At 39.1% G+C, this 25,235-nt stretch overlaps 1 protein-coding gene across 1 annotated transcript in view; it reads right to left on the bottom strand.

The window, feature by feature from the left end:
• Positions 1-25,235, bottom strand: part of LOC137256483 (sodium-dependent proline transporter-like) — a 66,012-nt gene that overhangs the window by 17,743 nt on the left and 23,034 nt on the right. Inside the window, exons 6-9 of the mRNA XM_067794320.1 lie at positions 9,324-9,427; positions 8,808-8,932; positions 7,547-7,659; positions 7,268-7,399 (exon numbers count right to left, since the gene is read on the bottom strand). Of these exons, the coding sequence (XP_067650421.1) occupies positions 7,268-7,399; positions 7,547-7,659; positions 8,808-8,932; positions 9,324-9,427 (474 nt within the window). The remainder of the gene's footprint in view (positions 1-7,267; positions 7,400-7,546; positions 7,660-8,807; positions 8,933-9,323; positions 9,428-25,235) is intronic.

The raw sequence follows: 25,235 nt of genomic DNA, 5'->3' as shown, positions 1-25,235 counted from the left end.
ATTTCAAAAGTCCAAAACTAACTGCATACATGTTTGCCGCAAATACAAACCGCATAAAGACCCTGAACTGTATGTACACAAGACACCTATCAAAGTTGTAAAGGAGGCCAAGTTTCTGGGTCTTATTTTCGACTCCCACTTGACGTTTTTGCCGCATATTACATCTATTTAGGCCAACTGTCTGAAGGCACTAGATTTGTTAAAAGTTGTTTCAAATTCTAAATGGGGAGGAGATCAAACTACGCTGATTAACTTATATACAGATGGATCCAAGGACGGTGGCGCAGTGGCTTGTGCCACTGTCATTGGATCCAGAACAATATCTTCTAGATTACCAGATAATAGTTCTATTTTTATAGCTGAAGCTAACGCCATATTAACAGCTCTTAAATATATTCAAAGACACCCTAAACGTAAACAATATATAATCTATTCCGATTCTCTTTCTTGCCTTCAGGCTATTAAAAATATTTCTTGTAAACACCCACTTTTAATTGAAATTATTGAATTGTATAATACTCTTGCTACTGGCCAATACGACATGGTTACCCAGCCACGTGGGCATTTCTGGTAACGCAATGGCCGATCTTGCTGCCAAGGCGGCACTCAACAAATCTGTGACACCACTTCTTATTCCATACACTGATTATAAAGCTAACATTAGATCTTATATCCGTGATCTGATGCAGGGGAAGTGGGACACCCAATTGGGTATAAATAAATTACATGAGATAAAACCTTACATTGGTTATACCCACTTGGGTTGTCAGTCCAGATTTGAAGAGGTTATTTTACGACGATGTCGCATTGGCCACACTAGATATACTCATTCATACCTATTGAAAGGTGAGGATCCTCCGTTTTGCATCCCTTGTGATGAGAGAACCACGGTCAAGCATATCCTGCTTGACTGTGTTGAATTCTCCATCATAAGGGACAAATATTTCAATGTAAAAACAATTAAGGACCTTTTTAACACCGTAAGTTCTCATTTAATTCTTGGCTTTTTAAAAGAAATTGATTTCATCACTGAATTTTGATTATTATATTCTGTACATAGCTGCATTTTAATTCATGGTAGTTTAGATTAGTAACTTGAATTGTTAGTGGCTGTACCCTCAAAGGGGGTTGAAGTACTGTAAAATTATTGTCTTCCTGAGAGGGTACGTAAGTCCCTACACATTTCCTGTACGTTTAAACTTCCAGTGTTTTTAATCGTAGCATATGTGTATTTTTAATATTTGGCTAGATGGGACTAAATTGCTAACAGCTGAGGGGATGATGTAAATCCAACTAGGGTCCATGCAGGTAGCAAAGGTACTGTAAGTCCCCATGGCCCCTAGTATGGTGATCTACCTTCAGTTGTTGGCAATCTATAGCCGGATTTTATGTTGTATTGTCCGAATAGTGATATTAGTTTTATCTTTCCACGCTAGTTTTAATTTAAATTGTGATATTCTAGTTCTTTTACTGTCCTTCGCCGACAGATTTTATAATATACATATAATCCTCTTCTTTGTTAAATGTTCTCGTCACAATATGGCTGAAATATTGCCGATGTGACGTTAAATATTAACTCACTCACTCACTCACCCAAGTACCAAACTAGTCGATTATTTATCATGCATTCCATGACCTTGCAAACACAGCTAGTTAACGAAATCGGCCGATAATTGGATGGATCAGTATGATCACGTCCAGGTTTAGGTATGGGTACTACTATGGCGTCACGCCATGAAGGAGGAAAGTTACCCGATGTCCAAATATCATCAAAAATATTGAGAAGAGTTTTTAGGCAAGATTCTGGTAAGTGCTTCAGGAGTTGATAATGTATGTTATCAGCTCCAGTAGTAGTGTCATGAGCTTGATCAAGAGCAGTATGGTGTTCATGAATAGAAAACGTTTCATTATAATCTTCCCCATTATCAGAATTGAAATTAATAGTTTTCTTTTCTTGTTGTTTTTGATATTGCTGGAATTTTGGTACATAATTTGAAGAGGAAGAGTGATTAGCAAGGGTTTCACCTAGTTTATTAACAATAATTGATTTATCAGTAAGCAATTGATCTCCATGTTTAAGATGATGGACATTAGATTTAGTACCTTTACCTTTTATTTTCTGGACCATGTTCCATACCTTGGACATGGGTGTCCGAGAATTTATTTTGGATACATAATTTTGCCAAGATTGGCGTTTGTTGAGTTTAAAAGTACGCCGTGCTTTAGTATTTAAAATTTTCAATTTATTTAAATTATGCACCATGGGATGGCGACGGAAATAATGTTCTGCTTTTTTCCTTGCCTTCCTAGTTTGTTTGCACTCATCGTTGAACCATGGTTTTCTTATGTGTGGAACTGCAGAGGAATTTGGTATACACTCATCAGCTATGGAGTTCAGTTGATCAGAAAAGCATTTAATAGCATCTGGAACGTCAATAAAACGTTCAGGTTTAAGTTTTTCAGCACACAGTGTTTCATATAAAGCCCAGTTAGCCTTTTTAAAATTTCGTCTTGATGATGGAGGAACATCGGAGAGAGTTACAGATTTTAATACAGTAGGACAGTGGTCACTTCTACACAGGTCATCGTGGACTGACCATTCAAATTCATTTAGTAGTTCTGAATTTGTCAATGACAAGTCAAGAGCAGAATAGGTCCCTGTACCAGGGTGTAAATACGTGTTGGAACCATCATTATAAATACATAAATCATTATCAGAACAAAAGTCCTATAAACAATTTACCTTTAGTGATTGTAGTTACACTACCCCAGAGTGGGTTGTGCCCATTTAAATCTCCCATTATAATACAGGGCTTCGGGAGCTGATCACATAGAGCTTGAAGATCGGTTTTGGCAAACGTCAAAGACGGTGAAATATAAAGAGAACATAATGTAAACGCTACATGTAAAGTAATTCTCACTGCAACAGCCTGCATATTAGTAATAAGTGGAACAGGGCTTTGCATAACCTTTTGTCTCACTAGAATGGATGATCCGCCAGGGGCCCAATCACCCGGAGGTGAAAAACAATCATATGAATTAAAATGACGAAGGACAAATGTATCTGCTTGTTTTAAATATGTCTCGTGGATACATAACGTTGAAGGTGTAAAATCTTGGACTAATAGCTGTAATTCATGTAAATTAGTCGTCAATCGTCTGCCGTTCCACTGTACAATATTATTGGAATAAACTATATTTTTGGTGATAGGGGATCTACCCCTCACCTTTTTCGAGGGCGACAAGCTATGTGCCCTGGGATGGAAGTTTTCTGACACGTCCATGTCTTCAAGAGATCGTTCTCCAGATACAGATGAAGTCTGACTACAGGACTGTGACTCGGCTTTAAATACCACCTGAGTGTTGACAGAAGATGTCAAGGTTTACGTAGACTGTTCGGGTGGAACAAACTGAGCATTATTTGTTTTAACCCACGGCAAATCTGTCTGGCAATGTGTCAACAAGGTAGTTACTTTTGAGGTATATACAGGAGTTCTGACAACTGATGCAAATGATTCAGTATGTGGTGCAGATTCCACAAGTTTTTTGGCGTCAGAAAAGCTGACGTTCTGGGTGAATTTAATTTTATTGATTTCCATTTGTTTTTTCCAGACTGGACACTCTTTGGCGAAAGACAAATGATTTCCCGAACAATTTGTACACTTTTTATGGTCACTGTTACAGTCTTCTGTGACATGAGTATTCTCACTACAGTGGGTGTATGTTAGGGGCTTCGTACAAGTGTTAACACCGTGCCCATACCTTTGACATCTAAACATCTCAAAGGATTTGGGATGTACGCGTCAACTGAAATACTACGTACAGTAACCTGCTTTAACAGACTTTGGAGGATTTGGCGATGAGAAGGAGAACAGATAAGTATTTGTTTGGACCGTTTCATTGTTTCTGCGGATCGTGAATCTTTTAACAAAAATCACTCCCTGATCTTTCATCTCAGAGGCAATATCTAACTCTGACATATCAGCAAACAATCCATCTCGGTCTCTGATTATGCCTTTACTGGTATTCAGAGTCCTGTGAGCAGTGATGGAGACGGGAATTCCAACAAATGCTTCTGCTGACATGAGGTTCTTTGCTTGCTGTTTTCTGCTGCATTCAACCAACAGAGAGCCTGAACGCAAGCGTCTAACGTTTTAAACCTCACCTGCAATGCCATGTATACCCTTGGAAATGGCAAAAGGGTTAAGTTTCAGTGGCGTCTTGTCTACAGTTTCTAGAACTAAAAATCGTGGCCAATAGTCGATTGAGTTGGAAGGTCGTTGGTCGTCATTATCGTTGTCAAGTTGACGTTTATTGCGTTTTTGGGGGCTTTGGTATTCCATAGGTAGTATATATCTTTCATCATCCAAGCTCCCCACCACGGAGTATCACAAAGGACAATGGTAAACACAAGTGGGTCTCCGACTTGCACCACCAAGGATACTCAGATGATGTACTCCAGCAGAAAAACCAAAAGATTAATTCTTCCACCAGATTGGCCCATGAGCCACCGCTTTCTGGGCATAAGACTCTAGGAAGAATTCATGTAAACAAAATTCAAGTCAAATAATATTCTGAACAAAGGGTGCCAAGACTAAAGTTTAAACAATTCCAAATCAAATTTTGTGCAAATACATATTATCTATGCACAGGGCTTGGCATGACCAGCCGATTGGTTGAACCGGGCCCATTCAACCGCCCGTCTAGGTAAAGTCAGGGCCAAAGTGGTGTATTGAGCATTAGGAACACTGGTCCTGCTCCCATGTCCTCAACCACCAGGATCCCCTCCTCCACCCACACAGGGCCGGAACCCACGGCAAACGGGTTGGTGGACCAAATATCCCCCCGGGTCCACTACGGGGGTGTTGGCGAGATCTTGGCGTTACCCAGCACCCACCACGAGGAGGTGGCTCGCCACGGGTGCCTCATATATGGCGGAGCCTGCAAAAGCAACTTATCACTACTAGACTCTATCCACCACCAAGGTCTTAGACCTTGTCTTGGGTAATTTAGAACTTCTCCCGTTGACAATCTCAACGTTGAGGTTGATGAACCATCTCTTGAGCAGCACCGTATAAAGTTAGCTTTACAGTACATTACTAAATTATACTCTAATGAATCTAACCCTGCATATAACTGTGTTTTCAATCCCCTTTATGAGGATTTATAAATCTTCTCTTGTCCCGCCTCTAGGACATAGAATTAAACCATTTCTTTTTTCGGCCGGCATTGAGCTGGAAAACATAGCTCCATCCCGTCTTCTTTCTTCTCCTCCTGGCAGTTGGTTAGACCTCAAGTCGACCTAACATTAACTTCATTTAAAAAATCAGAAACTAATGAATTACAATATGAAGAAGAATATAATCAATTAAAAACTAAATATTAACGCCATATTAACAGCTCTTAAATCTATTCAAAAACACTCTAAACATAAACAGTATATCATCGTTTCCGACTCTCTTTCTTGCCTTCAGGCCATCAAAAATATTTCTTGTAAAGATCCACTTTTAATTGAAATTATTGAATTGTATAATAATGTTGCTACTGGCCAAAGCAACATCGTTTTCTTTTGGTTACCCAGCCACGTAGGCATTTCCGGTAACACAATGGCCGATCTTGCTGCTAAGGCAGCACTCAACAAATCTGTGATACCACTTCTTATTCCATACTCTGATTACAAAGCTAGCATTAGAACTTACATCAGCGATCTGATGCAGAAGAAGTGGGACACCCAAGTAGGTACAAATAAATTACATGAAATAATACCTTATATCGGTTATACTTACTTGGGCTGTCAGTCCAAATTTGAGGAGGTAATTGACGTTGTCGCATTGGCCATACGAGGTATACTCCCGATTATCTATCAAAATGTAAAGATCCTCCGTTTTGTATCCCTTGTGATGAAAGAATCAATTGTTGAATATTCCATCACAAGGGATAAATATTTTAATTCTCGAACTTTGAAGGAATGTTAGCTCTCATTTAATTATTGCATTTTTAAAAGAATTAAATTTGCTAAATGAATTGTAAATAGATGAATATTTTATGCTTGGAAGTTTGAATTAGTAACTTAGAGTGTTGGTGGCTGTATCCTCGAGGGGGGTTAAAGCACTGTAAAAGTATTGTCCTCCTGAGAGGGTACGTAAGTCCCAAAACATTTGAAGTCAAATTTGATCTTCCATTTTTTCTTAGCCGTAGTATTTCTGTCATGTAAATTTGTGGCTAATTTTGCGTACAATCACCAGCAGCTGAGAGGATGATGTAAATACAGCTGGGGACTATGCAGGTAGCAGAAGTACTGTAAGTCCCCATGGCCCCTAGTATGGTGATCTACCTTCAGTTGTTGGTGACCTGTATAGCCTGTTTTTATATTGTATTGTCTGAATAGTGATATTAGTTTTAGCTTTTCACGCTAGGTTTATTTCTTATTGTGATACTCTAGTTGTTTTACTGTCCGTCATCGACAGGTTTTTATCATATACATAGATTCCTTTTTTAAGAATGCTCTTGTCACTATATGGCTGCAATATTGCCGATGTGACGTTAAATATTAACTAGCTCACTCAATTATTTTGAAAGGCAGACCATCTCTGCCTTCAACAACTCAAAAAAGCGCCCATGAGTTAACATTTGTAGGAGATTCATCATCAGATGAGGAGACTGAATCTGTCTCCAAATGCCTTCTCTTATTTTTACTGCGAGAACCAGAAGGTACTTGTGTAGGCAGCTAATGTGGTCAAACAGAATAAAAATCAGGCTGGTTCCGCCCATGACAGATTTCTGAAGACAATTAGAACTTGGAGGTCAGTAAAGCCACCGCCTTCTGACATAGATAGGAGTCTAGGCAAGTAGATGATATATAATGTCAAATATAAACATTCATGTCACAAATGCACAATAATATGCAAGATGTGCATTAAGAATGGTGTCCATGCGGAGGGCATGGCGTGACCAGCCGATTGATAGAACTGGGCCAGTTCTACCACCCGTCTAGGTGAAGTCAGGGCCAATGTGGTGTGTTAGACAACAGGAACTCGGTTCCAGGCTCCTGTTAACTTCAACCACCAGGATCCCTTCCTCCACCGACACAGGGCCGCAACCCACGACAAACGAGTTGGTGGACCAGATATGCCCCCGGGTCCACAACGGGGATGTTGATGAGCTCTTGGCGTTACCCAGCACCCAACACGGTGGAGGTGGCTCGCCATATGTGCCTCATAGTCGATGAGCCCCGTCACGATATTGTATAAATAAGGTGTATATCAACCTGCGTGCAGAAGATGATTCCAATAAGAAATGAGATGAGGCAGAATCCCCCGGTTACAAGGACCCTCCTCTTGCCAAGCTGGTTTGGATACTGGTCAACCAGAGCAGTGACAACAACTTCAACACCCAAGAACTGAAAGAAACATAAGACGATCGTGCACTTTGCTGATTTCAGCGACATATTTACTAATATCAGTCCAACTAATTTGTACTATATTATATTCTACCTTCGGAATTTGAGCTGGTTGTAATGTTAAAGACTTCTTTAGGTAGATATTACCTGTGAATCGAGGCCAACTGTCAGCAGCATCAGAAAGAACAGGAAGGACCACAGCTGAGGAAGAGGAAGTTGTGCCAGGGTTTCTGGGTAGGTCACAAATCCCAAACCTGGACCTTTAATGAGAAATGTCGATTTATGAGCTACTCTAGAAACAACTACCTCTGTGATAGGATTATTAGGACATTGTATGATCCTGAGTGCATCATGTTCATGTCTCCCTGTCACTATTGTATGATTGACTATGTCGTTATTCTAACCTACCCAGGACGCATGTTGAAAGACGTGCAATACAAAGTCAATCGTTCGCCTGAAACACGGTAGCATATAGTAAGAGCCCACAAAGGAACATTCTCTATGTTTGTCACTGATTTTGAAGACTTCATGGAAACTGTCTTTACTGTTTCCGCAGTCAAACTATTTTCGATAAACGCTGCATTCTACGCTTTGAAATCTCGAGAGATAACAACGTGCTCTATAAGTGTGACAGTTCTGCGAAACAACATGTGAGAACTGTTACAGATCAGAAATTAATATTACAGTTTGACAAAATCTTGATAAAAGGTGAACTACAGTATTAAGCACTACTTCTGACAACCACCCGGGTAGATATTCAGCAACCAGTTCTTGCCACAAAAGGCGACTATGCTTGTCCTAGGAGGCGACTAATGTGATTGTGTTGTCAGATTCAATGACTTGGTTGACACATGTCATCCGCTCAAAAATGTTCATGCTCATGCTGTTGATCACTGGAGTGTCTGGTCCAGATTATTTATAGACCACAGCCATATAGCTGGAACATTGCTGAAAGTGGGGTAAACGAAAACTCAAATCTCAATAAATACGCTTTACAGTGACTGAGTAAGTGAACTAAAATGTATCCTCACATCGGCAATATTTCAGCCATATCGTAACGAGAACGATTATTTGCATACTTAGCAACTGATGGTAAGTAGTAAATTCCTCTCAGTGAATGCGATAAAACACTTTGTCATGATTATTATAGATTCGAATTCAAAATTAGTAATAAAATATAAAGTCATAGAATGCAAGACGAGGTAAAAACATGCTTTATATTGTCAACAAGTGATGGTAGATCGCCATACTAAGGACCATGGAAGCTTAAGTACATTTGTGTACATAAGCCGTTATCAGTTTTGGAAATCTATATCATATGTATGCTACGATTAACAACGTGTCTAGTTTTTTATACATGTTTTGTATATGTGTATGTTAGTGTACTTACGACAAAGAGAATACCTACCACTTGATACAACGGTTTCAATGGGAACATTCATCTTCTCTGACATAACCCCGAGGGTAGCATAGGTCACCAAGCCAGAGAATATACTGGTTCCTTCTGAGACTAATGTTATTATGAGGCAATCTCTGTAAATATGAAAGTTCTCACCTTCGTATATTCAAACTTATATGAACATTTGATCTTGATTAGTTAGCATGGACTAGAGTCGTTTAGTTCAGTTTCTTATATTCCAAGAGAGGTGTTTGTGAATTTATCCCCTCAATACGAAAACCCGGTTGTGCCGACTTCTTGCATGTCCCTCTCACAAACAAACTGATGGATATGAAAGCCATGCGATGAATGTGTCCGCTTCCATTTGCATTAAAGCAAAGAAACGTTTATCAGTATGTCAAATGCGTTCTTTGTAGAGATGACATGCATATAATAGTCTCTGAGAAAAGTATTATCATTTTGTATGTAAGTTAAATCATAATACATTTGCCAAATTTTCTCTAATCGAGTATGATTGCTGTTCACCTGAGACATGGTTCGTGGAACTTTTTGTAGCTCGCTGCGGTACCAATCAATCCAAAGCCAGGTCCTAGTGAATAAAACACCTGCAGACATGCTTCCAGCCACACCTGCACCAATAGATATTTGCAAACATGAATTCTCCAAGTGATTGTTATGGAACGGTATTCGTACTTTAAATGCGATAGTAAAAAGGCGTAATGTATTGTGAGGGGTGTTGTTGTAAATAAACTTGCATCAAGTTTGGCAAGGTTATTTTGTTATTGACCTGGTCGGCGTTTTAGCAATTTGTCTCATGCTCAATGTTGTTTGATTTGGGTTGACTTGCAGTAAAAGGGTGCCTCGATGTCGATGCCCTCTTTATAGTTAGTCAGTATGACGTAAACCGGTATTACACTAATACATGACACTTGATATGCCTGAAGAAATGACTAATGGGATCGGATGGTCAGGCCGGCTGATTTGGTTGACACATGTCACCTGTTTCCAACTGAGCATTCTCATGCTGTAGATCACCGAATTATCTGGTCCAGACTCGATTATTTACATACCACCGCCATATAGCCTTGAATATTGCTGAGTGTGGCGTAAAACTCACTCACTCACCCACAGAATTTCATCTTAAAAAAGGTTCGAGTCAAATTCAATCATATCCACACCAATGGCACCTTCGCTAGTCACAATGTTTTTGGTTTGTTTACAACATGCCACATGAAGACGCCTCAGCAGTACTGTGCACACGAAACTTTCAACCCGCATGACCGAAATCTTCATGATGACCTTTCAACAAGCAGCCTTATCGACATCGCCAGTCTGACGAATATGCTGTTTCAGAAAAGTGGATGAGACTTTCACAATCCTGAAGAAAAAATGGCGACCCTTCTCTCCTGCTCAACCATCTCAACAAGCAACATCAACGTATTGATTCAGTTTATAACAAAAACTGAAACGCAACACCAGCTCCCCTTCCTCTACATCTCCATTCATAACTTTAACAACCAGCTAGCCGAGACAACTATTAAAAACCAACATCAACACCAATCGAGATCCAATCATCAACTTATGCAATATCTCCATCCGGTAGGGCCTTAAAAAACTTTCAAAAGGCAAGTGGCAAAGGCAGCTGCAATATCACTGCCAACCCAACAGGATGTGTGTACAAATAGGAATCCAACTGTGGTGACACTTACATTGGTGAGACTTGCAGAACTACTGTTAAACGGACTCAGATTTAAAACCATTTTTTCTGAACACATAGTTAAGAATCCTCACCATACCATCAACTGACATCTTAACCGTGATCACGAACGTTAGCAATTGGCTTAAACGAAAAATGTCATCCATATCAAAGGTATAAACCTGCATTGGATAGGGACAAGGGTGATTTTTCTCACCAATCCGTGGTGCATGAACTAATTTCTATCCAGCAATGGTGTTTGACTAACATGCTATACATCCCAATACCATAATTATGTTGCTGGGGTTATAGGCACGACTTCCATCCATCTCTCTGTGTGCCTGCAATACATTGTCCGAAGCATAACTCCTAAACCATTTGTGATAACTTAACCAAACTGTGTACACATGCCAAGTATGATCACAAGATGTGTACTTTGGGGTTAGACACAGATTTTTTTCTTTGTGGTTTCCGTGGAAACATGGCGCAGACTGTGACTATGAGGGTGTTATCTTGTCCGGATCAGATCTCCCAAATCGTATAGTCCAGCTTCATCAGACATGGTACACGTGTCATGAATGATCGCTAGATGTGCCTTTTTAAAAGTACACAGCAATATTCCCAGGTAACAAAAGTACGTTTTGAGGACGTTGTCTCAACGTTACGTTTACGTCCCCAGAACGTCAGCATATAACGTCCCACTTACGTCTTTTTTGTGGCGTCGAAAACACGTCCTCACAACGTTATTTTCTACGTTCATACGACCCAGAAATAACGTTCCCGCGACGTCATAAACATAACGTTATCACAACGTTATTTTCTACGTTCATACGACCCAGAAATAACGTCCTCGTGACGTCATAAACATAACGTTGTAACAACGTTATTTATAGTTTTTGGGGTATATACGTACTCAGAACGTACAGTAGTCTGAGGATAAAATACTTGTTGTTGTCACCATGATCATAACAATATCCAGGGCTAAAAGTCAGAGTTTCCGTTGTTGTTTTTTTTTGTTAGAATTAAATTACGAATTCTGAAAAAAAAGGTCAAGTGAGCCCTGGTAACAAATAACAGAAATGCTTCTTTTGTTTACACTGAACCATTTATTCCAGTATAACGTTTCATTCTAGACTTGCACTTCCTCATCTTCCCAAGCGGCAGCGTGCATCTGAAAAAAAGAACAGTTTATCTTTAAGACCTTATATTATTCAAAAGCACAAGATTAGAACATGCCGTTACATTTTTAACACCCTGAATGCCGAGGGGTTTCTTCTGTTGTCTGCGCACGGCTATAAAATTACACAGAAAATGTACGAATCATTTTCATTAGTATTATCAGTTTTACTTATAAGTTTGAATTAAATCGCTGTTTATTAGACTGTTCATATGAAACTACCATTTTTGTCCCAGCATATTGAATATTGTACATCACAGGAACTAAAGCACATGCACATGTGTAGAGGCTTAAACTGTGATAGATCCTATAGTACACTAACTGAGTCAATTTCCCGTGTAAATATTCAAACAATCAAAAGCTTTCAATGAATGAAAACGCATACCCCACATCCACATGATATGATGATGAACAAGGATATATGAAGATACTGAAATTAGTTTCATGAAAAGGTATCTGAACGAAAAAATTAAATAACAATGCTGAAAGTGCAGTCAGAATGATATGCCCACTGTGTTTACTCTTGTTCAACGAACTTCACCACCAAGAAATTGCCTAACATGTGCAACGATGTTAACGTGTGACATCACTATCGAGGGCCGATTTCTTTCAAAATAGCGACCTCGCTGACATGGGTACACAAGATTTTGCGAGCACTCTTTCCTTGATTTAGGGATGCTTCGTACATGAAAATGAGATGTAAGTAATACAGATATACTACGACTAAGAACAGTGGAAAGTTTAAATTTACTGTGAATGTTTTTGGACTTACGTACCCTCTCAGGAGGACAATAATTTTACAATACTTCAACCCCCTTTGAGGGTACAGCCACCAACAATTCAAGTTACAAATCCAAACTTCCAATAATTAAATACATCTATTTACACAACATAATTTCAAAATTCAACCAAAAAATCAATTTCTTTTAAAAACTCCATAATTAAATGAGACCTAACGCTGGTAAAAAGATCCTTAATTGTTTTAACTGTAAAATACTTATCCCTTGTGATGGAGAATTCAACACAGTCAAGCAGGATATGCTTGACTGTAACTCTCTCATCACAAGGGATACAAAATGGAGGATCCTCACCTTTTAAAAGGTATGAATGGGTATATCTAGTATGGCCAATACGACATCGTCTTAAAATAACCTCTTCAAATCTGGACTGACAACCCAAGTAGGTGTAACCAATATAAGGTTTTATTTCATGTAATTTATTGATACCTACTTGGGTGTCCCACTTCTTCTGCATCAGACCACGGATATAAGATCTAATGGTGGCTTTGTAATCACTGTAAGGAATAAGAAGTGGTGTCATAGATTAGTTGAGAGCTGCCTTGGCAGCAAGATCAGCCATTGCGTTACCAGAAATGCCTACGTGGCTTGGTAACCAACAGAAGACGATGTCGTACTGGCCAGTAGCAAGATTATTATACAATTCAATTATTTCAATTAAAAGTGGATGTTTACATGATACATTTTTAATAGCTTGAAGGCAAGAAAGAGAATCAGAATAGATTATATATTGTTTACGTTTAGGGTGTCTTTGAATATATTTAAGAGCTGTTAATATGGAGTTAGCTTCAGCTGTAAAAATAGAACTATTATCTGGTAACCTAGAAGATATTGTTCTGGATCCAGTGACAGTGGCACAAGCAACTGCGCCACCGTCCTTGGACCCATCTGTAAATAAGGATTTATAATTGCTATATTTATGTTTCAATTGATTATATTCTTGTTTATACTGTAATTCATTCGTTTCTGATTTTTTAAGTGATGTTAATGTTAGGTCAACATGTGGCCTAACCAACTGCCAAGGAGGAGAAGAAAGAAGACGGGAAGGAGCTATATGGTTCAGCTCAATGCTGGAAGCAGCAAGAAATGGCTTAATTCTGAGCCCAAGAGGCGGAACAAGGGAAGACTTTTTGTTGTACAAATCCTCATAGAGAGGATTAAAAACACAATTAAATGCGGGGTTAGACTCATTAGAAGCTAATTTTGTAATGTATTGTAAAGATAGTTTGATACGACGTAAGTTGAGAGAAGGCTCATCAGCTTCGACGTATAGACTGTCGATAGGAGAGGTTCTAAAAGAACCAAGACAAAGTCTTAGGCCTTGGTGGTGAACAGGATCAAGTAGTTTTAGGTTGCTTTGACAAGCGCCACCATATACGATGGAGCCGTAATCAAGTTTAGATCGGATCAGTGATCTATATAAGTGAAGAAGGGTAGATTGATCCCCTCCCCATTTTGAATTTGAAACAACCTTTAATAAATCGAGTGCCTTCAGGCATTTGGCTTTAAGGGATTTAATATGTGGCAAAAAGGTCAAATGTGAGTCAAAAATAAGTCCCAAGAACTTGGCCTCCTTGACGACTTTGATGGGAGTACCACTGAGAAATAACTCTGGTTCTTTATGGGGTTTGTATTTACGACAGAAGTGTATACAATTGGTTTTTGATTTAGAAAATTTAAAATCGTTTTCAAGACACCATTTATCAATTTTGTTTAAACACAGCTGCAGTTGCCGTTCAATAGTATGCATATTCTTACCGCGGCAAGAAATATTAAAATCATCCACAAATAAATATCCATCGATTAAATCGTTTAAAACTTTAGATAAACTGTTGATCTTGACGCTAAAAAGAGTGACTGACAAAATACTGCCTTGTGGAACACCCTGATCCTGATTATAATGATCAGACAGGGTAGAACCCACGCGGACTTGAAATTGCCTGTTATTTATGAATTCAGGCAAACGACCTCGCAAACCGAAATCACGTAAATCTCTCAGTATGCCATATTTCCAGGTTGTGTCATATGCCTTCTCAAGATCAAAAAAGATAGACACAGCATGTTGTTTATTAATGAGTGCGTTTTTCACAAATGATTCCAGTCGCACTAAGTGATCGACAGTACTTCTGTTTTTACGGAAACCACATTGTATATCTGTGATAAGATTATTTGTTTCCAAGTACCAAACAAGTCGATTATTTATCATGCGTTCCATGGTCTTGCAAACACAGCTAGTTAGTGAAATAGGTCGATAATTGGACGGATCCGTATGATCACGTCCAGGTTTAGGTATTGGTACTACTATGGCGTCACGCCATGAAGGAGGAAAGTTACCCGATGTCCAAATATCATCAAAAATATTGAGAAGAGTTTCAAGGCAGGATTCCGGTAAGTGCTTCAGGAGTTGATAATGTATGTTATCAGCTCCAGTAGCAGTGTCATGAGCTTGATCAAGAGCAGTATGGAGTTCATGAATAGAAAACGTATCATTATAATCTTCCCCATTATCAGAATTGAAATTAATAGTTTTCTTTTCTTCTTGTTTTTGATATTGCTGAAATTTTGGTACATAATTTGAAGAGGAAGAGTGTTTAGAAAGGGTTTCACCCAGTTTATTAGCAATATCTGATTTATCAGTAAGTAATTGATCTCCATGTTTAAGATGATGGACAGTAGATTTAGTACCTTTACCTTTGATTTTCTGGACCATGTTCCATACCTTGGACATGGGTGTCCGAGAATTTATTTTGGATACATAATTTTGCCAAGATTGGCGTTTGTTTTGTTTGAAAGTACGCCGTGCTTTAGCATTTAAAATTTTAAATTTGTTTAAATTATGCACCATGGAATGGCGACGGAAATAATGTTCTGCCTTTTTCCTTGCCTTCCTAGCTTGTTTGCACTCATCGTTGAACCATGGTTTTCTTATGTGTGGAACTACAGAGGACTTTGGTATACACTCATCAGCTATGAGTGAGTGAGTGAGTTAATATTTAACGTCACATCGGCAATATTTCAGCCATATCGTGACGAGAACATTCAACACTGAAATGGATGATATATATTTCATAAATAAACCTGTCAGCAAATGACAGTAAAACAACTAGAATATCACAGTTACAATTTAAAACTAGTCTGGAAAGTTAAAACTAAGATCACTATTAGGACAACACAATATAAAACACGGGCTATATATCACCAACGACAGAAGGTAGATCACCATGCTAGGGACCATGGGGACTTACAGTACATTTGCTTCCTGCATGGACCCTAGCTGGATTTACATCATCCCTTCAGCCGTTAGCAATTCAGAAAATCTAGCCATAAATTAAAAGGACACGTATTCTACGATTAGAAACAGTGGAATATTTTGATGTACTTTAAATGTTTTGGGACTTACGTACCCTCTTTAGGAGGACAACAATTTTACAGTGCTTTAACCCCCCTCGAGGATACAGCCACTAACACTCTAAGTTACTAATTCAAACTTCCCAGAATAAAATATTTATCTATTTACAATTCATTTAGCAAATCTAAATCTTTTAAAAATGCAATAATTAAATGAGAGCTAACATTATTAAAAAGATCTTTTAAGGTTCGTGAGTTAAAAAATTTATCCCTTGTGATGGAATATTCAATACAGTCAAGCAGGACATGCTTGACTGTGATTCTTTCATCACAAGGGATACAAAACGGAGGATCTTCACCTTTTAATAGATATTCGTGAGTATACCTCGTATGGCCAATGCGACATCGTCGCATAATGACCTCCTCAAATCTGGACTGACAACCCAAGTAACTATAACCGATATAAGGTTTTATTGCATGTAATTTATTAATACCTACCTGGGTATCCCACTTCTTCTGCATCAGTTCACGGATAAAAGATCTTATTGTGGCTTTATAATCTGAGTATGGAATAAGAAGTGGTGTCACAGATTTGTTGAGTGCTGCCTTGGCAGCAAGATCGGCCATCACATTCCCAGAAATGCCTACATGGCTGGGTAATCAACAGAAGACGATGTCGTATTGGCCAGTAGCAAGATTATTATACAATTCAATAATTTCAATTAAAAGTGGATGTTTACAAGAAATATTTTTAATAGCCTGAAGGCAAGAAAGAGAGTCGGAATACATTATATACTGTTTACGTTTCGGGTGTCTTTGAATATATTTAAGAGCTGTTAATATGGCGTTAGCTTCAGCTGTAAAAATAGAGCTGCAATCTGGTAATCTAGAAGATATTGTTCTGAATCCAATGACAGTGGCACAAGCAACTGCGCCACCGTCCTTGGACCCATCTGTAAATAAGGATTTGTAATTGTTATATTTATGTTTTAATTGATTATATTCTTGTTTATATTGTAATTCATTCGTTTCTGATTTTTTAAATGATGTTAAAGTTAGGTCAACCTGTGGCCTGACCAACTGCCAAGGGGGAGAGGAAAGAAGACGGAAAGGAGCTACGTTGTCCAGCTCAATACCAGCAGCAGCAATAAACGGCTTTATTCTGAGCCCAAGAGGTGGAACAAGTGAAGTCTTTTTGCTATACAAATCCTCATAAAGAGGATTGAAGACACAGTTATAGGCAGGGTTGGATTTGTTAGAGCATAGTTTTGTGATATATTGTAAAGACAATTTTATACGGCGTTGTGTAAGAGAAGGTTCATCAGTCTCAACATAGAGACTGTCAAAAGGTGAGGTTCTGAAGGACCCAAGACAAAGTCTGAGACCTTGGTGGTGGATAGAATCAAGAAGTTTCAGGTTGCTTTCACATGCTCCACCATATACGATGGAGCCATAATCAAGTTTAGATCGTACTAATGATCTGTATAAGTGAAGGAGGGTAGCTTGATTCCCTCCCCACTTTGAATTTGAAACAACTTTTAGCAAATCTAGTGCCTTCAGGCATTTAGCTTTAAGGGATTTAATGTGTGGTAAGAATGTTAAATGAGAGTCGAAAATTAAACCCAAGAACTTGGCCTCCTTTACAACTTTGATAGGGGTGACATTTAAAGATAATTCTGGGTCCTTATGAGGCTTATATTGTCTACAAAAATGTATACAATTCGTCTTGGATTTAGAAAATTTAAAGCCGTTTTCAAGACACCATTTATTTATTTTGTTTAAACATAGCTGCAGTTGCCGTTCAATTGTATGCATATTTTTACCACGACAGGAAATATTAAAATCATCCACAAATAATGATCCATCAATGGAATCATTTAAAACCTTGGATAAACTATTGATTTTGATGCTAAAAACTGTGACAGACAAAATACTGCCTTGCGGGACACCTTGATCCTGATTATAATGATCAGACAGGGTTGAACCCACTCGAACTTGAAATTGTCTGTCTTTTAAAAATTCTGATATAACAAGAGGCAAACGGCCCCTCAGACCAAAATCATGCAAATCTTTCAAAATGCCATGCTTCCAGGTTGTATCAAAAGCTTTCTCAAGATCAAAGAAAATTGATACGGCATGTTGTTTATTTACTATAGCATTTTTAACGAAGGATTCTAAACGTACCAAATGGTCAATGGTACTACCATTTTTCCTGAAACCACACTGAATATTGGTTATTAGGTTATTGGTTTCAAGATACCAAGTTAATCTATTATTCAACATACGTTCCATGGTTTTACAGACACAGCTTGTAAGAGATATTGGTCTGTAGTTAGACGGATCTCTATGATCCCTGCCAGGCTTTGGTATTGGGATTACAACAGCATTACGCCATGATGGAGGAAATTCCCAAGACGTCCATACTTTATCAAATATATCTAAAAGTGTCATCAAGCATGGTTCAGGTAAGTGTTTCAGAAGCTGGTAATGGATATTATCATCACCGGTAGCAGTGTCATGAGCTTGCTCAAGGGCAGTTTGTAGCTCATGTAATGAAAACACTTCATTGTAATCTTCACCGTTATTTGATTCAAAATTAAGTTTTGTCTTTTCCTGTTGTTTCTGATATCTCTGAAACTCAGGAACATAATTTGTTGATGAAGAATTTTTGGCAAGAGTTTCGCCGATTTTATTTGCAATTTTAGACTTATTAGTAATTAAATTATCACCATCTTTGAGATGGTGTACGGCAGATTTGGAACCTTTGCCTTTAATTCTTTGAACCATGTTCCAGACCTTGGACATCGGCGTGCGTGAATTAAGTTTGGAGACATAATTTCTCCAAGATTGTCGTTTGTTTTGTTTAAACGTACGACGCGCCTTTGCATTCAGTATTTTGAATTTATTTAAGTTATGGACAGTTGGATGACGGCGAAAATAATGTTCTGCCTTTTTCCTCGCTTTTCTGGCCTGTCTACAATTTGTATTGAACCATGGTTTTCGTACATGTGGAGTCGTAGAGGACTTTGGTATACACTCATCAGCTATTCTATTTAAAATGTCAGAAAAAGTTTCAATGGGATCACTGATATTAGTGAAACACTCAGGTCGCAGTTTTGATTCACACATAGTTTGATATAAAGACCAGTTAGCCTTCGAAAAGTTCCATCTTGTAAACGATGGCGAATCAGATGGAGTAATTTGTGAGAGGATAGTTGGGAAGTGGTCACTTCCACAAAGGTCATTATGAACAGACCAATCAAATTCATTGAGGAGGTTAGAATCTGCAAGAGAAAAATCTAGAGAAGAATAAGTGCCAGTTGCAGGGTGCAGATAGGTGCTTGAATCATCATTAAATATGCACAGATCATTATTTGAAACGAAATCTTCAAGTAGTTTGCCCTTAGCATTAGTGTTAGTACTGCCCCATAATGGGTTGTGACCGTTTAGGTCACCCATAATAATACATGGCTTCGGGAGTTGATCATATAGTGATTGAAGATCAGTCTGTTGTAGTGTTGAAGAAGGCGGAATATACAGAGAGCATAGTGTAAATGCTACTCCCAGAGTCAGTCGCACAGCAACAGCTTGTAGATTAGTTTTAAGTGTAACAGGGCTGTGAATAACATCCCGTCGTATGAGGATAGTGGAACCTCCAGTGGCCCTATCACCTGGAGGGGAAAAATAATGATACGCTTCAAACTGACGTAAACTAAAGTTATCTGTCTGTTTCAGATATGTCTCTTGCAGACAGAACGCTGATGGTGCTAAATCCTGGATTAACAACTGTATTTCATTAAAATTTGTTCCTAGTCCTCTACAGTTCCATTGCACGATATGCTGAGATGGACCTATCTTTTAGGTGGATTAATAGGGGAGCTACGCCCTTTTTCGAGAGCGACAAGCTATGTGCCCTAGAATGGACGTTTTCAGACACTTCCATGTCCTCAAGCGATCCGTATCTGTTAAATAATCTGATCTTATCATCTGACCCCTTTGGGGCCCTGCCACTTTGCTTTGTGAAAGAATCTGGTTTCGGTTTGGTTTTGCTTTTGACAACTGGTTGAAAGTTCCTGTTAGACTGAGTCATTTGAGATGCCTGAGAAGATGTATCACAAGCAGAAGAAGGTTCTGATTGGGTTTGGGGCTTGTCAGGAAGTGGTTCCACAGTTTGTGTAGATATTACAGGCGATAACATCATAGGAGATTCGGTTTTAAGCCAAGTCAAGTTCGTTTGACAACTTGCAGATGACGTGGTTACTGTAGGGGTTTTATCAGACGGTGTTTTTGCAATGGAAGCATACGTTTCCGTAATCTCAGAACCTAAGACAATCTTTTTTGCATCAGAGAAACTAATGTTTTGAGTAAATTTGATCTTGTTGATCTCCATATGCTGTTTCCAAACTGGACAATCTTTGGAAAAAGATGAGTGAGCACCCGAGCAGTTGGTACATTTCTTAAAAGTACTCTCGCAATCTTCTGTTGTATGTGTCTTCTCACCACAGTGAGCACATACAACGGACAATGTACAAGTACTAACACCATGACCAAATTTCTGGCATTTGAAACACCTCAAAGGATTTGGTATGTAGGTGTCAACGGTCATGTTACAATATCCTGCCTTTATTGATCTGGGAGCATTGGGAGAAGAAAATGTGAACAGGTAAGTGTTCGTCAGAACGGTTTCGTGGTTTTTGCGTGTTGCAAAACGCTTGACGTAAATGACTCCTTGGTCTTTCATTTTCGAAACAATATCAAGTTCGGGCATGTCAGCGAACAATCGATCTCTGTCTCTAACAACTCCTTTGCTGGTGTTAAGTGTTCTGTGAGGAGAGACTGATACCGGAATGCCGACGAACGTTTCAGTTGACATCAAATTAGTTGCTTGTTGCCTTTTGCAGCACTCAATGAGCAATGACCCTGAACGTAAAAGTCTAATGTTTTTCACATCACCAGCTATGCCTTGTATGCCTTTTTGCACTGCAAAAGGATTTAACTTCAATCGTGTGTTATCTTTAGTCTCCATTACTAAAAAACGTGGCCAGTAGTCAATTGATTTAGGCTGTCTGTGGTCATCGTGATCAGGATCAGTGTCGAGAGGACGTTTTGTTTTCTTTAGGGGAGTTTCGTAATCCATGTTTAGTGTTTTAAGATTCATCATCCGAGCTCCCCACCCACCACGGAGTATCATGAAGACGATGCTAAACACAAGTGGGTCTCCAACTTGCAGCACCAAGGATACCCGGATGATATACTCCAGCAGAAAAATTAAAAGATTAATAGTTCCACCAGATTGGCCCATGAGCCACCGCCTTCTGGCATAGGACTCTAGGCAAATTTCAGAACAACATATGTCAAAATCAAAAATGTTTTAGATAATATAGCCAAGTCCAAAGTTATAACAATTCTAAATGATATGTGTGCATTGAAAAATATAACAATACTCCATTCACAGGGCTTGGCATGACCAGCCGATTGGTCGAACCGGGCCCATTCGACCACCCGTCTAGGCGAAGTCAGGGCCAAAGTGGTGTATTGAGCAACAGGAGCACGATTGCAGGCCCCTATTGCCCTAAACCACCAGGATCCCCTCCTCCGCCGACACAGGGCCGCAACCCACGGCAAACGGGTTGGTGGACCAAATATCCCCCCGGGTCCACTACGGGGGTGTTGGCGAGCTCTTGGCGTTACCCAGCACCCACCACGAGGAGGTGGCTCGCCACGGGTGCCTGTTATAATAGTGTGAGCAGTGAAATGTCTTTACCGTAGATAGATTATTTCCCTAATAAATATCGATATTTCAGTGTTAGTGATAATATATCCATCTATCAACCTTCATCATATCATAACCCTAGTAAATTTTCGGACAACTATGGCAAGAGAAGCGTATGAGAAAAGATAACGGGTGGGGAGAGGGAGGGGAATGGTATTTCACAAGGCAGAAATGTCCTCTTATCTAGACTTGCCTCTTTGAAGGATAGAATTTCATCCATGGGCCTAGCCCTCCGTACAGCATTGGAGTGAGTGAGTGAGTGAGAGAGTGAGTTAATATTTTACGACACATCGGCAATATCTCAGCCATATCGTGACGAGAACATTTAAATGAAATATATGCATGTGGAAAAATCTACCAAGGAAGGACAGTAAAACAACTAGAATATCACTATTTTAATTAAAACTAGAATGGAAAGTTAAAACTAATAGCACTATTTAGACAATACTATATAAAAACAGATTATAGATCGCCAACAACAGAATGTAGATCACCACACTAGGGACCATGGGGATTTACAGCACCTTTGCTACCTACACGGACCCTAGTTGGATTTACACCATCCCTTCAGCTGCTGGTGATTGTACGAAAAGTTAGCCAAAATTAAAAGAACGTGAATACTACGATTAAAAACCTGGTAGACTTAAATTTACTGTGAATGTTTGTGGACTTACGTACCCTCTCAGGAGGACAATAATTTTACAATACTTCAACCCCCTTTGAGGGTACAGCCACCAACAATTCAAGTTACTAATTCAAACTACCAATCATTAAAATACATCTATGTACATAAACATACTATTCAAAATTCAACCAAAAATGGACGCAAAATGGAGGATCCTCACGCATGAGTATATCTAGTGTGGCCAATACGACATCGTCGTAAAAAAACCTCTTCCAATCTGTACTGACAACACCCAATTGGGTATAAGCAATGTAAGGTTTCATCTCATGTAATTTATTGATACCCACTTGGGTGTCACACTTTTTTTGCATCAGATCACGGATATAAGATCTAATGGTGGCTTTGTAATCACTGTAAGGAATTAGAAGTAGTGTCACAGATTTGTTGAGTGCTGCCTTGGCAGGAAGATCGGCCATTGTGTTACCAGAAATGCCTACGTGGCTAGGTAACTAACAGAAGACGATGTGGTATTGGCCGGTAGCAAGATTATTATACAATTCAATACTTTCAATTAAAAGTAGATGTTTACATGATAATTCTTTAATCGCCTGAAGTCAAGAAAGAGAATCTGAATAGATTATATATTGTTTACGTTTAGGGTGTCTTTGAATATATTTAAGAGCTGTTAATACGGCGTTAGCTTCAGCTGTGAAAATAGAACTATTGACCAACTGCCAAGGAGGAGAAGAAAGAAGACAAGAGGGAGCTATGTTTTCCAGCTCAATGCCGGCTGAAGAAAGAAAGGGTTTAATTCTATGTCCTAGAGGAGGGACAAGAGAAGATTTTTTATTGTATAAATCCTCGTAAAGGGGATTGAAAACACAGTTATAGGCAGGATTAGATTCATTTGAGTATAACTTAGAAATGTACTTAAAAGCTAACTTAACATGCGCTGCTCAAGAGATGGTTCATCAGTCTCCACACTGTCAATAGGTGAAGTTCTGAAAGAACCGAGACAAAGTCTTAGACCTTGGTGATGGACAGAATCTAATAGTTTCAGGTTGCTTTTGCAGGCTCCACCATATACGACATACACAATGGAGCCATAATCAAGTTTTGAGCGGACGAGTGATCTATATTGGTGAAGGAGGGTAGTCTGATCCCCTCCCCATTTTGAATTAGAAACGATCTAGCATGTGGGTTTTAGGCATTTAATATGGGTCAGAAAGGTCAAATGTGAATCAAAAAGGAGTCCCAAGAACTTAGCCTTTGATAGGGGTGCCACTTAGAAATAGTTCTGGGTCTTTATTACGTTTATATTTACGACAGAAGTGTATACAATTGGTTTTTGATTTTGAAAATTTGAAGCCGTTTTCAAGACACTATTTATCTATTTTGTTTTAAACATAACTGTATTTGCCGTTAAATAGTGTGCAGATTTTCACCACGCCAAGAAATAGAATCATCCACAAATAAAGACCCATCTATTAAATCGTTTAAAACTTTTGGGAAACTGTTGATCTTGATGCTAAAAAGTGTAGCAGACAAAATACTGCCTTGTGGAACACCCTGATCCTGATTGTTGTGATCAGACAGGGTAGAACCCACGCGGACTTGGCTATAAATTGAGGTAAACGACCTCGCAAGCCGAAGTCATGTAGGTCTCTTAAAATACCATATTTCCAGGTTGTGTCATATGCTTTTTCTAGATCAAAAAGGATAGACACAGCATGTTGCTTATTAATCAGCGCGTTTTTCACAAATGATTCCAAACACACTAAGTGATCGACTGTACTTCTGTTTTTTCCGGAAACCACATTGTATATCTGTGATAAGGTTATTAGTTTCCACGTACCAAACAAGTCGATTATTTATCATGCGTTCCATGGTCTTGCAGGCACCCGTGGCAAGCCACCTCCTCGCGGTGGGTAACCGGACCCGGGGGGATATTGGTCCACCAAACCGTTTGCCGTGGGTTGCGGCCCCGTGTCGGCGGAGGAGGGGATCCTGGTGGTTGCTCAATACACTACTTTGGCCCTGACTTCGCCTAGACAGGTCGTCGAATGGGCCCGGTTCGACCAATCGGCTGGTCATGCCAAGCCCTGTGCGTGGATTATGGACAGACTTGATTTTATATTGTTTCAATTTTGGTCTTGGTTTTTCACTCATATAACACTTGTAAATTTGAAAAGTGATGTTATTAACTTTGCCTAGAGTCTTATGCCCAGAAGGCGGTGGCTCATGGGCCAATCTGGTAGATCGATTAACGATCGTGAACTTTCTATTATTAACCATGGCTCAACCCAAAAAACATAATCGAGCACTAGATGAGTGTTTGTCCTCTGATGAGGAAAATATCACAAACAGATATCCAGAGACATGGAGTAGATTCTTGGTTGTATCTTCGACTGATGGTGAACCACTAAAGCTAAATCCGTTTGCCACATCAAAAGGAATTAATGGACTTGTTGGTGATGTCCAAACTGTTAGAAAACTTAGATCAGGGTTTCTCCTCATAGAGTGTAAAACAGACAAAAATCAGCTACCCTCATAGCCACAAAACAGCTTGCAAATACTGAAGTTTCAGTTTCTCCTCACAAGTCTTTGAACAGTAGCAAAGGCATCTTGAGGGACAGAGACCGCTGGCTTGCCCACATGAGTGAAAAGGAAATCGTTACTGAACTGCTAAACCAAGGAGTCACTCATGTTAAAAGATTCGCGTTTAAGAAAAATGGAGAAACTTTGAATACCAACACATACTTAATTTCTTTTTCTCAACCCCAACACCAAAAATACATAAAAGCTGGATATTGTAACATCGAAAAGGAACAGTATATTCCAAACCCACTTCGTTGTTACAAATGTCAAAAGTTTGGTCACGGTGCCCAATCCTGCAGAAATCGTGCAACATGCTATAGATGTAAAGATGATCATGAAGGTTATGACTGTTTGTCTTCTCCAAAATGTGTCAATTGTCGTGGGGATCATATGTCTTCGTCAAAGTCATGCCATGTGTGGAAA

This window comes from Haliotis asinina, chromosome 11 (genome assembly GCF_037392515.1).
Source record: "Haliotis asinina isolate JCU_RB_2024 chromosome 11, JCU_Hal_asi_v2, whole genome shotgun sequence".
NCBI classification, from domain to species: domain Eukaryota; kingdom Metazoa; phylum Mollusca; class Gastropoda; order Lepetellida; family Haliotidae; genus Haliotis; species Haliotis asinina.
Note: the sequence above shows the minus strand (reverse complement) of the source record. Positions and strands in the feature narration are given on the sequence as shown.